The following is a 16,150-nucleotide window of genomic DNA, read 5'->3' on the forward strand; positions in this document are numbered from 1 at the left end:
TCCCATCCCCTCACTTTAAGTCTGTATGTGTCCCTAGGTCTGAAGTGGGTCTCTTGTAGACAGCATATATATGGGTCTTGGTTTTGTATCCATTCAGCAAGCCTGTGTCTTTTGGTTGGAGCATTTAATCCATTCACGTTTAAGGTAATTATCGATATGTATGTTCCTATGACCATTTTCTTAATTGTTTTGGGTTTGTTTTTGTAGGTCTTTTCTTCTCCTGTGTTTCCCACTTAGAGAAGTTCCTTTAGCGTTTGCTGTAGAGCTGGTTTGGTGGTGCTGAATTCTCTTAGCTTTTGCTTATCTGTAAAGCTTTTGATTTCTCCCTCGAATCTGAATGAAATCCTTGCTGGGTAGAGTAATCTTGGTTGTAGGTTCTTCCCTTTCATCACTTTAAATATGTCATGCCACTCGCTTCTGGCTTGTACAGTTTCTGCTGAGAAATCAGCTGTTAACCTTATGGGAGTTCCCTTTTATGTTACTTGTCATTTTTCCCTTGTTGCTTTTAATAATTTTTCTTTGGCTTTTTGTCAACTTGATTGCTATGTGTCTTGGTGTGTTTCTCCTTGGGTTTTGCTTCCTGGACTTGGGTGGCTATTTCCTTTCCCACGTTAGGGAAGTTTTCGACTGTAATCTCTTCAAATACTTTCTCGAGTCCTTTCTCTCTCTCTTCTCCTTCCGGAACCCCTATAATGCGAATGTTGGTGTATTTAATTTTGTCTCAGAGGTCTCTTAGGCTGTCTTTTCATTCTTTTCTCTTTATTCTGTTTCACGGCAGTAAATTTCACCATTCTGCCTTCCAGGTCACTTATCCGTTCTTCTGCCTCAGTTATTCTGCTACTGATTCTTTCCAGTGTATTTTTCATTTCAATTATTGTATTGTTCATCTCTGTTTGTTTGTTCTTTAATTCTTCTAGGTCTTTGTTAAACATTTCTTGCATCTTCTTGATCTTTGCCTCCATTCTTTTTCTGAGGTCCTGGATCATCTTCACTATCATTATTCTCACTTCTTTTTCTGGAAGGTTGCCTATCTCTGCTTCATTTAGTTGTTTTTCTGGGGTTTTATCTTGTTCCTTTATCTGGTACATAGCCCTCTGCCTTTTCATCTTGTCTATCTTTCTGTGAATGCAGTTTTCGTTCCACAGGCTACAGGATTGTAGTTCTTCTTGCTTCTGCTGTCTGCCCTCTGGTGGATGAGGCTATCTAAGAGGCTTCTGCCAGCTTCCTGATGGGAGAGAGTGGTGGTGGGTAGAGCTGGGTGTTGCTCTGGTGGGAAGAGCTCAGTAAAACTTTAATCTGATTGTTTGCGGATGGGTGGGGCTGAGTTCCCTCCCTGCTGGTTGTTTGGCCTGAGATGACCCAGCAATGGAGCCTACAGGCTCTTTGGTGGGGTTAATGGCAGACTGCAGGAGGGCTCATGGCAAGGAGTACTTTCCAGAACTTCTGCTGCCAGTGTCCTTGTCCCCGTGGTGAGCCACAGCCGCCCCCCAACTCTGCAGGAGACCCTCCAATACCAGCAGGTGGGTCTGGTTCAGTCTCCTATGGGGGTCACTGCTCCCTTCCCCTGGGTCCTGACACACACACTATTTTGTGTGTGCCCTCCAAGAGTGCAGTCTCTGTTTCCCCCAGTCATGTTGAAGTCCTGCAACCAAATCCTGCTAGCCTTCACAGTCTGATTCTCTGGGAATTCCTCCTCCCGTTGCCAGACCCCCAGGTTGGGAGGCCTGACGTGGGGCTCAGAACCTTCACTGCAGTGGGTCGGCTTCTGTGGTATAAATGTTCTCCAGTCTGTGAGTCACCCCCCCCAGCGGTTATGGGATTTGATTTTACTGTGATTGCGCCCCTCCTACCATCTCAATGCAGCTTCTCCTTTGTCTTTGGATGTGGGGTATCTTTTTGGTGAGTTCCAGTGTCTTCCTGTCGATGACTCTTCAGCAGTTAGTTGTGATTCCGGTGCTCTCCCAAGAGGGAGTGAGCGCACGTCCTTCTACTCCGCCACCTTGAGCCAATCTCTTACCACCGATACATTTTAGTATTAAAACATGTACAAAATGCATATGAATATTCAATCCTCATCTACGTATTTACCTGTATAACTTTTCAGTACTTTGGAATTCAGCAAATTAACCGTGAAGGTCTCCCTACGACCTCATGTCCATCTCAACATGGAGAAAACCACCTCTGTATCACTAAGTTGCAGTTAAAGCCCACGAGGAGGTAAGCCCCGACGTGGATGTCACGTTTGACACATCCCTGTTTGCAGCACGGTCAGATATCCAGCAAACAGTGTGTGTTCAGTAAGCAGTCGTTCACAATGACAGCAACGTTAGCAACAAAAGTGGACCCTCTGGTAGTCAACATCACTCAGCAACCCAGAAAACTGGTCTCCAAGAGCTATTTTCTTAAACTTTTCCAAGCAGAAAGTAAATAAATATGAAAAATGTTAAAGGTTTAAGGTGAAAGTGAAGAGGAAATGAGATACTTATTTACTTTGTGAACTTTCAATTTCAAATTATTCATCTTGCTTGTAAAATACAGTTTTTAGTTCTCCTCTGGAATGGAACCTTGAACAAAAGGAAAGATGGATTTCATACTCTGGTGTAGGTATGGAGAATGGTGCCAGAATCCATGAGCCTTTGATCCCAAAGGCTCTTCCAGGCAGGTATTTCAACTTGTGACGAGTGCAATAACCAATCCAGAGTCTTTTCACGTCCGCGTACAGGGAATGATTATCCTAAGAGACGTTAGCAATTATTTTCCAGCGTGATGTAAGCTGAGGCAGCAGCGCCAAGCCAGTGTCCTTGTCAAACACACCCCAGCCTCCTGGATTACTTCACTCACGTCACCCTGATTAGGATGCGTGCCGCGTGCTGCTAAATACAATCTGCCACCGAGTGCCAAGCACTTCAGAACTAAATTAGGAAATATGTCCAAATACACAAAATGATGCTGAGAGCTGTAAGTGGGTCTCTCTCTTCCTTTATGAGGCATGAGATTCATCGTCAACATAATGCTCTTAAATGAGGCAATTCTATCTCCTAACCCTCCACCTCTGAGAGCAAAATTTAATTCAGGCAGCAAAAGAATTAATAAAGATGATTAGCATCATAAAAACGTTTTCATGGGTGGAAGTATTTTTGACAGATTCAGGAAGTATGAGGCTAAAAACAAATTTTAAAGGGCTATTTGGGCACAAAGGGCCACATTAAGAGAGTTGACACTGATCTTTGCCCTGCAACATGATGAAGAGATGAGGCCAGAGTAACTGCTCTTCCATTTGTTTTCTTTTACAATCATGTGCCACTTAGCAACGACTACCTTTAAGATCATTTATGCCACTGAAGTGTGAGAACCCAAGAATGCAACGTCAACACTCAAGAGTCCATTTTCACCTAAAAGTAAAAGACGTTCAAGCAGCCCTTCTCACCACATACCCCCTGCCCAGAAAGATACAGGAATTGATGAAAAAGTACCAAACAATTTCCTGCCCAATCATTCCTGCCAGCAATAAGCATGGCCCTTAGGAGATCCCGTTAGAGAAGTAACAGGAGAGCAATGGGTTCCTCAATCCATTTCAGAAACCCTCAGCTCCCAAATAGCCTCCAAGGACAGACCAGCTCAATACGACTCCACAGGTAAAGGGAAAAGTTTAAACCACCTAACTGCTTAAAGAATCAAGGGGGCTTCCCTGGTGGCGCAGTGGTTAAGAATCTGCCTGCCAATGCAAGGGACACAGGTTCGAGCCCTGGCCTGAGGAAGATCCCACATGCCACGGAGCAACTAAGCCCATGCGCCACAACTACTGAGCCTGAGCTCTAGAGCCCGCAAGCCACAACTACTGAGCCCACGTGCCACAACTACTGAAGCCTACGCGCCTAGAGCCCATGCTCCGCAGCAAGAGAAGCCACGACAATGAGAAGCCCGCGCACCACAACAAGGAGTAGCCCCCGCTCACCCCAACTAGAGAAAGTCTGCACACAGCAACGAAGACCCAACGCAGCCAATAAATTAATTAATTAATTTAAAAAAAAGAATCAAGGAACGTGGGTGCTGGACAGGAGACCAAAAGTCACATGTCCAACCCTCCTCATTTTACAAAGAGGCAGATGAGCCTACTGTCTTTAAAGAACCATGGGTTCTCCCTCAAATGGTAGCAAACAAGCCGAGAAGGGGCACATATCAGTGTGTGCTGTAGCTCTGTCCACCCTAATGGTGGTCTGATAAGGCTGTCAGTCCCACTGCACTGATTCTAGGTAAAGCATGTGATTCTAGATGAGGTCATTCATCCTCAAAGCAAAGAGCTACAAAATAACTTAAATGAAGGCAGGACCAGACAGAGCTCTGTTTATTCCTTCTGGCCTCATTTTGTTGTGACCCTTCTGTAAAGCCTGTGAGAGGAAAGATGTTAAGGAACTGCTAGGAGAACGGGATGCACTGCCATCCTCCACTTTCCAAGGAACACCTACTATAGAGGGCAACAGCTATCAAAATCATGAAGGCACAGCACCCTCTGACCCAGCAAGTCTTTACCTTGAGGAACTAATCCTACAAATACATTCATGTGGACCAAGTGTCGTTCACAATAGCAAAAGACTGGGAGCAAGCTAACATCCATCAACAGGGGGTGGGGTTGCAGAATTACTTAAGGTACAACTACAAGGTGTAATATCATAAAATTGCAAAAAATAAAACCTACCAGGAAGTTCTTTATTATGTCATAAGAAATGATGAAATGATCTCTAAGAGATTCTGTTGCACAAAAAAGCAAGAGGCAGGACAAAAATAGAGTATTTTACTATTTATATTTTTTAGAAAGAGGGGATTGAGGGCATGTATGGACAATTTGCTTACATATGCATAAAAAAATCTCTGGAAGGATGTGCAAGACACTGGCAACACTGATTTAGCTGCTCCAGGAAGAGAAACTGGGTGGCAGGTTGAAAAGAGTGGGAAGGAGTCATCCCACTGCACACCTTTCCTTTCATGTCTTTTGATTTCTGAATCAGGTGAATGCATTACCTAGTCAAAAAATACTTTTTTTTTTTAAAGATGTTTAAAGATCTGCTCTTTTAAGAAAGAGTGCAAATAGATAATAGCCTTTTTTTTCCCTACAACTTTACGTGGCCAAAGAAAGAACATGCTGGCAAACCCAAGCGTGGCCCCTGATGTTAGAGCACTAACACCTTCTCTAAGCCTTCCTACCAGAGCTGGCAATGACTGAACCAGCTGTATTCACAAGCCTTTTCTTAAGATTAAATGGGTAAACTTCGGCTAAGTTACTTGGTTTCATTTCCTTAGAAAACTAAGTACGTTTCCTAACAGAGCTAAGTTACTTGACAAGCACCCGTCTGCGGAAACCTGTGCGCAATGTTGTTTTGATGCTCCGACGCCAGGACACAACTGGTGCTCTGTAACTCTCCGCGACAAATACATGACGGGCTGGCTAGCAGATACGCGAACGGATGCGTCTGAACCATTATGACTGATGCTCAGACAGCTGTGGTGTCTATAAAATGCTAATGTGACCATCATATGGTGTAAAGACATTTTCCAAGTAAACAAAAGTAACACTGCTGAAATACTCCTACAGGTCAGGGAAATTTCAGTTCCTGACTAAAATTCTATTGCCAACATTTGAACTTCATGTCTGCTTTTATCACAGTTAATCAACAGTGGACTTTAGCTAACCCCCAGTTCTGTATCAGGTATAAAGGAAGATAAACCAGACTCTGTGTTCTCATAAAGCCTTCATCTGAATCCTAAACATACAGGCCCAGAGGCACAGACACAAACCCTCACGTGGACACAGCTCCAGGCAAACTCTACTGCTCCCAGTCGCATACCAACCTAGTAAACGTGCCGCCAGGCCGGATGGAGACCGACAGGACCAAAGCGTGGAGCTCACAAGCAAGGTGACACAGAGCCTGCACATAAGACTTAAGAATTATGACAGTACATTATGGGGTGGCAGGATGCTACTAAAATCTCACAGAGCCACCCATTACATGGCTTAATTCACACAGAAATGTTGGTTTTTCTGAGGAAGCAGAAAATCCATTAAACATAATCAGACAGAAAGTCCTACCTCTGCAAAAAATAAGGAAAGTTTCACAGTTAAAGCTTGGCTTCCCTCACGTTCAAGTGGGTGGCGTTCATGTTGGAAAAGCATCTCAATGCAGTTACCACCAGCACTACTAACAACAACCCATCCACCCACACAAGTGTTTGAAGGTTTGGTGGTGTACCCAAAATACTTGCATGACTAAATGCTACTGTCAGATTTCAAAGAGGCACTTAAACACATTCTTGTAGCAAATTTACTTCCACTCTTAATTTTAAAACACCAATGAAAACTACCTGCTAACAAGTTATTAGAGGGACTATAAACTTTTAATAATGAATTTTTATCAAATTAACATAAGAATCAGCTAATTCTTATAACTAATGCTTTTTAATTGGGTTGGAAATACTGAGAGGCATCCAAAGAAGTGCTTACTTACATCAACACCTAAAGGATGCTCCCAGTCTATTTTTTTTTTTTCCAATCTAATTTTGTGCTGAGCTATCCCTTTAACTGGTTTCTCAAATATATCCACTGCAACTGTATCACTATAGAAACAGATCCACTCAGGTAAGTCAGAGAAATAGAACCTGTTAGGTGAAAAGTTTATTAAAAATATGAAAAATTTAAACCAGGCTAGGATTAAATAAACTATCACCTCACTACACTGAGAACTCGAGAAATAAGTGAGATAACTGAAACTTGAAAGCATGATGGATGAAAAATTAGAAAGCAAACAGTCTCTCTCCTCTCATCAAATGAGCTCACCAGGGATCAGAAAAGAAAGTGTTTTCGAAGGCCAAGAAAGGAAACTGCCTTAGGAAACCAACTGCTGTCCCTTTCCCCCCACGTCCTGGGAAGACAAAACACAGGAATGACTTCATCACAGACTTTCCAGCTAAGATATGCTGACTATGCTCCAGCGAAGCAGGCCAGCTTGAGCACAAAGGGGTCCCTTCTCACAGTGAGACTAAACTAAGCCACATGTAGTTTCTACGGCTTTATCTAGCTTCCTGGGTGAAGCACATATAATTGGAGTCCATGTTGCAAAACCAGTGAACACCTAGATAGGTGAGATTTGACCTTACAGGTGACTGCATAGGAGAAACAAGATGTAAAAATCACAACCAGAGGCTAGACTCAAACTATGAGAGCTAGAAAGAACAGGAAGCACACAGTGATCGTTAACTCCAATGCCAGGTACTATGCTTAAAGCTTTACACATATGTTTTCATTTAATCCTACAATTCTGTGAAGTAGGTACCATTATGAACTCCCTTTTACAAATGAGGGAACTGAGGCATAACGAGGGTTAAGCAACCTGTTTAAGGTCACACAGAGTAGCAGGTGGTAGGCCTGCAGCTGGAACGCAGACGGTGTGCATCCAGAGACTGGCTCTTTTCCAGTTCACAACACTGCTACGTGAAAAGGGCCTCCTTCCTTGGGAGAAGGACGTCGTCAGAGGAGCTGCTGGCTCAGAGAAGTTCCTTCCCAGGGTTACACCCACTGCCAGCAGGGTCAAGACCCAGCAAAGTGGAGGAAAAGCAAAATAAAACGAACCTTTATCCCTCTCCCCCGATTCCACTGGAAGAGAAAGAGTTCTGTAAGTCAGCTTTAAGACTAAGTACTTGGCCTACAGTCAGGATGGTAAAATACTAAGTAGTGATAAAATTGAGTCATCATGCAAAGAATTTCAATTAAAAACTTATCTCCTTGTTTCTGGCTGAAAGAGTATCAGAGGCACTTTTACAAAGATAAGAATGTAAATTTTGATGCAACCTTTTTAGAAGGCAACTTGGCAATGTCCATCAACCCTCTGACCAAGCAACATAATTGCTAGCAATTTATCCTAGAGATTTACAAGTTGCAACACACACTGTAGCGCTGTCTGTAACAGCCCAAACAGAGAAAGCAACCTAAATGCCCACTAGTGAGGAGACTGGTTAAGCAGACTACGGGTTGTAAGCATCGCTGGAATTCTAGGGAGAGGGAGCTCACACGGAATGCTCTCCAGGGTACATTACTGAATAAAAACGTTGGGCACAGAACAGTATGTACACTATGATCTCATTTCAACAAAGGTATGTTTTTTAGTGTATAAATGTACCTATATATGCATTAAAATTTTCTAGATGGATACCTAAAAACTGTTAATAGTTTCTTCTGTGGAGTAGGGCTGGGGGAAGGGAAGAGAAAGAAAACAATTACTTATATCATTTTGAACTACCTGAATTTTTTTTAACCAGGCTGATATATATTACCTGAACATATCTTTTAAAAATATATTAGAGATCTTTAATTTTTAAATTGCCTTTAAAAAAATAAAATCCATGTTCTTTTTTGTTAATTGCACATCTTGCTATTTTTGTACCTTGTTTCCTTCGTACACCCATCCCAGACTCTTCACACCAAAAGCAGCCTGGTTGGAGGAGACATCTAGACATGTGACAGGCTGCCCGTAGACATAATGGAGGGTTCTGGCAGAGTCTTCGGCTTTTAGCAGGTATACCAGATCTCCAGCAGTGGCTACGGCCACAGGATACCTTCCAGTATCTGGAACTATTTCAAGGTAGTCAACCTGTTAAAGAATAAGAGTCATTTTAGTCCTTCAGGTCTCGCCTACAATTCATCCTGACTTGCTCAAAAATACACAATTCCTCCTACACATCAATGAGAAGACCAGCAACCCAACAGAAAAAGACGGGCCAAGGGCCAGTTCACAGGAAGTGAAACACAGCTCCTACACAAATGAAAAGATGCTCATCGTAAAAGAAACACAACACACTCCTAACAAGAGAAATAAAAGGTGAAAATTCACCAAGATAGCATTTTCATCTGTCATATCAGTAAAGATCAATTAGTCTGATAAGACATTGGGCTGGAAGTGGAGAGGGGACAACCACATTTATGGATCCCATTAAGGCTGGTGGGATGTAATCTGGTCCAAAATCTGGGAACACTTAACACAATGTCAGATGAGCATAGGCTCTGACACAGCAAGTCACTTCTAGGAATTTATTTACAAATAAACGCACATTTATGCAAAACGACTGTGTACAACATTATTTGCTGTAGCACTATTTGGTCATAGCTAAAAACTAGAAAACCCTAAACATGCCTTACTAAGGGACTAATTAAATAACTTACAGTACATCCATGTATTGGAATACCATGTGGTCACAGAAAAAAGCAGGAAGACAACCTTTATAAACTCATACAAACGGGGTCACCTCTAAGATAAATTTGGGGGAAAAAAACAAGGTAACAGGATTCACAGTGTGCTACCATGTGTAAAGGTGGGGCAGAGGAAGCCTGTGACACGCTTGTCTTATACGTGCAACAAATCTAACTAACAATGGCTGCCTTCAGGGAGGGAAATGAGTTGTGGGACAGAGTGGAAAGGAGATTCTTACTGTAAACCTTATTGTGTTTTTTAAATTCTGAACCACAAGGCTAGAATAACTATTCAAAAATAAAAGTTTTTATTTTTTTCACAAGAAACTGAATAAATAACATAAAATTCACTCAGTTCCCAAATTAGCCAAAATCACATTTTATTTATTTATTTTTGCGGTACGCAGGCCTCTCACTGTTGTGGCCTCTCCCGTTGCGGAGCACAGGCTCCGGATGCGCGGGCTCAGCGGCCATGGCTCATGGGCCTAGCCGCTCAGCGACATGTGGGATCTTCCCGGACCGGGGCACGAACCCGCGTCCCCTGCATCAGCAGGCGGACTCTCAACCACTGCGCCACCAGGGAAGCCCCGAAATCACATTTTAACATTTGTGCAAATAGCAAAAATGTGTTCCTAAAAGGTTAAAAGCACCCGAGTTATCTACTTTCTCCCGGTTTCAGTGCCATCCTAGGGTAGGAAGGCCACTGCAAGCACTTTTATGCCACACAGTCCTCCGGCCGCATCACTGCTACTACTTTCTCTAATCTGCGTAGGTATGAGGAGCTGCCTTTAAGAGTAACTTGCTGGGCTTCCCTGGTGGTGCAGTGGTTGAGAGCCCGCCTGCCGATGCAGGGGGCACGGGTTCGTGCCCCAGTCCGGGAAGATCCCACATGCCGCGGAGCGGCTGGGCCCGTGAGCCATGGCCGCTGAGCTTGCGCGTCCGGCGCAACGGGAGAGGCCACAACAGCGAGAGGCCCGCGTACCGCAAAAAAAAAAAAAAGAGTAACTTGCTTTCCTATGTTCGTTAAGTGGCATGCTTCCCCCGAGTGCAGTTTACATCAGGTTTTCACCTCCCTGAGTAAATTCTGAGAGTACAGAAGCAGAAGGTAAGCCACCTATGTGATTATGAAAATCCATGGTCCCTGACAAGAAGCCAAACGAGTTCAAAGACCTGAATCCTGAGAACTGTCCAGAAGCGCTCGAGAGAGTAAACATCTGGGTGGCTCTGCTAGCCCTGAGGACCCACAGTGTGAGTAGTGGCCCCACATCCCCAGCCGAGGGCCCATCGCGAAGGACAGCTGTTCTAGGCCAGTATTACCAACCTGGGAACACTGCCACTGTGATTCAGGGAGCCTATCTGAGGAAGACAAAGATGGCCCAGCAGCCCGGGCCAGGGGCTGCCTTTTCCAGAGACAGTACATTCTGTGGCCAGCCCTCATCCAGGGTGAGAAATAACACATAAAGAGCGTTATAACACAGGGCTCCAGCAATGGCCGCTTCATTCCTCTCTCCCCTATCCTAAAAATCACTTCTTGCTTTCCTAAAATCAACATCCTCAGTCTAGCCATTTAATTCACCTTCATGCTGGATGTGTGATAGACCAAGAGGCTCAGACTGACTGCGGTTGTGCCATCTTCTGGGAACTGTAAACAACTTCAGAAAGCTTCCGGTCGATGCCAGGATGCCACCTTATTGCCAAGGCCGGATTTGCACTTTCTGAAGGGACTCACGTCTCAAGTAGTTGTCTGAATTCATATAGCTATTGTTGATCTACAGTGTTCTTTAGGCAGAAACCAAATAACAAGCACTATGTAGTTTTGAGAACAGACAGAAATATGGTACTTTCACATTTTTCTAATAAAACCCCAAGAGAAGAAGACAGCATCAGGCAGTTTTGAGAACACTACACTAGAACCGCAGAGGCTGAGCATTAGAGGCACAAGCAGCTTACAGAGGTGAAGCAGTGATGCCATGGCTTTTTAGTTATTCATGTCTAACAAGATTTTCACCAGGGGAAAAGGGACAGGAACAGGATTTGTTCCACGTCAGGCCATCAATTCATTATTCAGTGTTGGCTTTTCTGTTCACTCCCCCACCAGTGCCAAAATCAAGTTTGCTTTAAATTAAATCCAAATTCAGCATAGACAGATTTCAGCTCTTCCTTCTTACCACCAAATCATCTCCCACCATGCAAATGTTGAGGCTCATGTACAAGTGAACTCAGAAATAGGCTCTATGTAATGAACTAGTAAGGTTAACTGAGCTTCACACATGACGTCATGGAACACGGCTACCCGATTAACACTGACTTGAATCTATACTCACTCAAGAGTTACCCTTAATGCCAAGTGAGAAAATCTTCGGATGGAGAAAGTGTAGGATGGAAACTTTCTTTCCCATATAGCCTGCGATGGTACCACTGAACTCATCTTCACTTATGTATCAGGCCAGATCCTGATCTCAGATTTCCAGGGGTGAACGTTCTGTTAATGTGAAGGAGGCTGAGGACCACAGTGATGAGAAACTGCAACCCCGATGTCAGCCTTGAGGTCAGAATCAACTTCTTATCAGGGGCAAGTCAATTCACTGCTCTAAGATTTTATTGGCTGCTTGGTAAATGAGGAAAATACAACTACTTACTCTGCAAGGCTGTTGTGAGATTTATGGACATGAGGCCCACAGAAAGCCCTGAGTGAATGAGCACAGCCAACATCATTACTATCTGTTTATATCAGACCCAGAGATTCTAAGAATGAAAAATAAAATGACCAGACTAAAAGCTCACCAGTTTCTGAACTTCAAATTCTGCAGCTATTTGCCAATATCCCTCCTCATTGGGGCGTAACATTACGACATCAAAAGCAGAAGCTGTGGCAACAGTTGCATCTTCCTGGCTGAGGGCTAGTGCTTGTATTCTTGCATCGTGCTCAAAACGATGAATAGGATACCTTCCAGTCCTTAGATCCCAAATATTAAGAAATCCTGTGTAGAAAAAAAATTCAGGTAACAATTTTAAATTCATTTAGTATGCACAATTATAAAATAATCATGCAACATAAAGAAAAGATAAAAGATAAATAATAAATTGGTTAAAAAATCTGCATTACATATAACAAAGAGCCTATTTCCTTAATATATAAAGAGCTTCTAAGATTCAATAAGAAAAAAGCAACTGAAAAGTGAGCAAAGGACATGAGTGTGCTATGGTGTTCATAGAAAAAGAAATGCAGTTGACATATAAACATTTAAAAAAATATAAAAATTCACTCACAATTAGAAAAATAAAAACTAAAATAGGATACTATTTTTCACCAATCAAATTGACAAAGACAAAAAATTTCATAAAACGTTTTGTTTTTGAGGATATGGGGAAACAGGCTTTCTCTTAAATTGTTCATAGGAATGTGAACTATTTCAACTAACTCTGGAGGCAATTTGATAATATCTACCAAATCACAAATGTATATAAGATAGTTACTACGTTTTAAATTATGTCAAAAGATTGGAAGCTACTTAAATGTCCACCAATAGAGAAATACTTAAATAATGGTATCTCCATAGTTTGGAATTTAAATAAAATGAGCAATTAAAAGAGTCAGCCTTATACATGAGCTATATAAAATGATCAAAATATACTGTTAAATGAAAAAAGGAAGGACAGAATAGTGGTATAGTATACTATGTTACTTTTGCATTTTTAAAAATGTACAAGCACACATACACACAAATGTATACACAGAGTATCCTGGAAGGATACTTAAGAAACTTAACAATGAAAAAGAAATTGTTAAGGCCTCTAAGGAAAGAAACCAGGGAAAAGGGACAAGAGTAGGAGAGAAATTTACTGTAACATCCCCTTGTATATTCTGAAAAATTTCCCCAAAATTATCCTTGCCAAAAAGATAAATTTTTTAAAAATGCTTTCATGAGAGATCTAAGAAGAATGGGAGGACATAATTGTTCAGTAGTTTTAACATATGGAGTTCTTAATTCATTCCCTTATTTGTCTATGCAACACATAATTTTTTTCTAGTTTTGTTAAAATATAATTGACACAGAACATTATATAAGCTTAAGGTGTACAACAGAATGATTTGATATATGTATATACTGTGAAATGATTACCACAATAAGTTTAGTTAACATCACCTCACATAGTTACAAATGTCCTTTTCCTTATAATGAGAACTTTTAAGATCTATTCTCTCAGCAACTTTCAAATATACAATACAGTATTATTACCTATAGTCATCATGCTGTACATTACATCCCCAGAACTTATTTATTTTATAACTGGAAGTTTGTACCTTTTGACCACCTTCAACCAATTCCTCTACCCCTGGCAACCACAAATCTGATGTTTCTATGAGGTTCTTCTTTTTTTTAAGATTCCACATATAAATGAGATCATACAGCATTTGTTTTTTTCTCTTATCTCACTTAGCATAATGCCCTCAAGATCCATCTATGTTGCTGCAAATAGCAGGATTTCCTCCTTGGTTATGGCTGAGTAGTGTTCCACTGTATACATACACCACATCTTCTTTATCCACTCATCTGTCAACGGACACTTAGGTTATTTCCATGTCTTGGCTATTGTGAGTGAACACGAGGGTGCAGATATCTCTTCAACATAGTGATTTCATTTCTTTCAGATATATACCCAGAAGTCAAATCGCTGGATCACATGGTAGTTCTATTGTTAATTCTTTGAGGAAACTCCATACTGTTTTCCACAGTGGCTGCACCAGTTTACATGCCCACTAACACTGCATGAGGGCTCCCTTTTCTCCACATCCTCACCATTTGCTATCTCTTGTCTTTGATGATAGCCATTCTAAGAGATGAAGTAACATGCCAGAAATTATTATTGAGCACTTTTTATATGCCAGGCACTGACCTAGACACTAGCAACATCTGAAAACAGCCACTAACCCACATTCTAAGAGGTTCTTATAAGTATTTTACATCCCTCCTCACCACCACCTTCTTTTAGCCACAGTTAGCAGAGATGTTTTATTTTGCATAGTCTAAAACACGAGCTTGACTATCCCAGACTTGTTAAAAACCATGATTTAAGGAATTCCCTGGCAGTCCAGTGGTTAGGACTCCATGCTTCCACTGCCAGGGGCCCGGGTTCAATCCCCGGTCGGGGAACTAAGATCCTGCAAGATGCATGGGTTGGAACAGTCAAAAAAAAAAAAAAAAAAAAAAAAAATCACCACGATTTACCCACATACTATACACCCTTCTCCCCAGCCCCCTGAATGCTGCTCCCCAGATGAATTCCTCTTCCACACACTGGCTGTGTCTCCACCCTTCTCAAACTGTCTACAGCAATGATATCCAAGTGTAGACCCTGGACAAGCAGCATCAGCAACACTTGGGGGCTTATTAGAAATGCAGGTTCTCGGGCAGCAAACTCTGGGATATATGCCCAAGTTTGAGAACCAGCTATCTGCAGGAACTTACACTTTTCTATCAGCAATATAAATTTTTCTGTATTTGGAGGGCCACTTATTCTTTTCTTGCCAAATAATTTCTTTTTACCACTCCCATCCACTAAGCTACCTTTTTACCCACAAAGCTTTATTCAAGAAAATAATTACTTTCTGCATCATGCTGGATAATGTCCTGTTCCAATTCCAACTGATTTTATTTTTCAAAAATCACTGAAAATAATTGTGTGCAGATAACACAGTCTGTGGTTGTTTGAGTTCAAATCCAGCTCCGCTGCTTGCTAGCTGAAGGCCTTGGGCAAGTTACTTAAAGCTGAGAGCCTGTTTTTTCACCTGTAAAACTGAAGGTAACATTACCCATTACACAGGACTGTTGGGCAGATTAAAGGAGATAAACCACACAAAATACTGGAGACAGACCAAGCATTTCTACATTTTTATGTATTCTATAGTGCCTGCCATGTTATAGAACATATTTAATCTATTAATAACACTAATCTCCTCTCTACTGCCCATCCATAAATCCAGTCCTATTTCCTACAACTTTCTAAAATAAAGCTTTCACTTCTCATCTTTTTGCAATCCCTCTTCCCGTTTTTCTTGTCTTGTACTTTGTCCTTAAACAGTAAATGCTTTGAACTTAGGATCTTACCATAAGGTATCATTCATCACTAAATAAATATATCGAGTCAGAAGAAAACAATACTTGTGGGCTGCTTTGCAAGCCTTTCAAACTGTCAGTAGGCTAAGTAGGTGATTACAAACAAAAGCAGAGCTTTCTTCAAGTTAAATGTTGCTTCAGATGTAAAACAGTGCACTCTTCTGAGAATTATGATAAACTTGAGGGATAAGCAGATTGCAGAAGGCTCCACAACACATTCCTCTGGCAAATATTTTAGCTAATTCTTTCCATTTTGACTCAGAAGAAGCAGATACACTGCAAAAAATGCCAATGACTCTACACATTAAATAGGAGACAGGCACATTCCAGGATGTGCCTCTTCCAAATAGGCCTGCACTGCATTTGTTTGCAGACATTACAATAAAACAGTAAAGCAACCACTACTGCACGAAGCCTCTGAGTGTTCAATCACTTGTCTCCTCTCCTTCAGCGCTAACTTCCATCTTGGGAAGAGCATCATTATCTTCGTTTGACAAAACAGAAGAAACAGAAGCTCTGAGTGGTTCAACAACTGGTCCAAAGCCACTTGGTACGTGAAGTGGCTGGGCTGGAAGTTAGCTAGAAAGTGCAGGATGAGGGCTTCCCTGGTGGCACAGTGGTTGAGAGTCCGCCTGCCGATACAGGGAACACGGGTACGTGCCCCGGTCCGGGAAGATCCCACGTGCTGCGGAGCGGCTGCACCCGTGAGCCACGGCCGCTGAGCCTGCGCGTCCGGAGCCTGTGCTCCGCAACAGGAGAGGCCACAACGGTGAGAGGCCCGCGTACCGCAAAAAAA

General features: G+C 42.1%; 1 protein-coding gene across 1 annotated transcript in view; it reads right to left on the reverse strand.

Annotated features, from left to right (window-relative positions):
• FBXW8 (F-box and WD repeat domain containing 8) overlaps positions 1 to 16,150 on the reverse strand; it is a 116,667-nt gene that overhangs the window by 38,817 nt on the left and 61,700 nt on the right. The window contains exons 6-7 of the mRNA XM_024758565.1: positions 12,020 to 12,216; positions 8,433 to 8,639 (exon numbers count right to left, since the gene is read on the reverse strand). Coding sequence (XP_024614333.1) covers positions 8,433 to 8,639; positions 12,020 to 12,216 — 404 coding nt within the window. The remainder of the gene's footprint in view (positions 1 to 8,432; positions 8,640 to 12,019; positions 12,217 to 16,150) is intronic.

This window comes from Neophocaena asiaeorientalis, unplaced genomic scaffold (assembly GCF_003031525.2).
Source record: "Neophocaena asiaeorientalis asiaeorientalis breed wild unplaced genomic scaffold, Neophocaena_asiaeorientalis_V1.1 scaffold77, whole genome shotgun sequence".
Taxonomy (NCBI): Eukaryota; Metazoa; Chordata; class Mammalia; order Artiodactyla; family Phocoenidae; genus Neophocaena; species Neophocaena asiaeorientalis.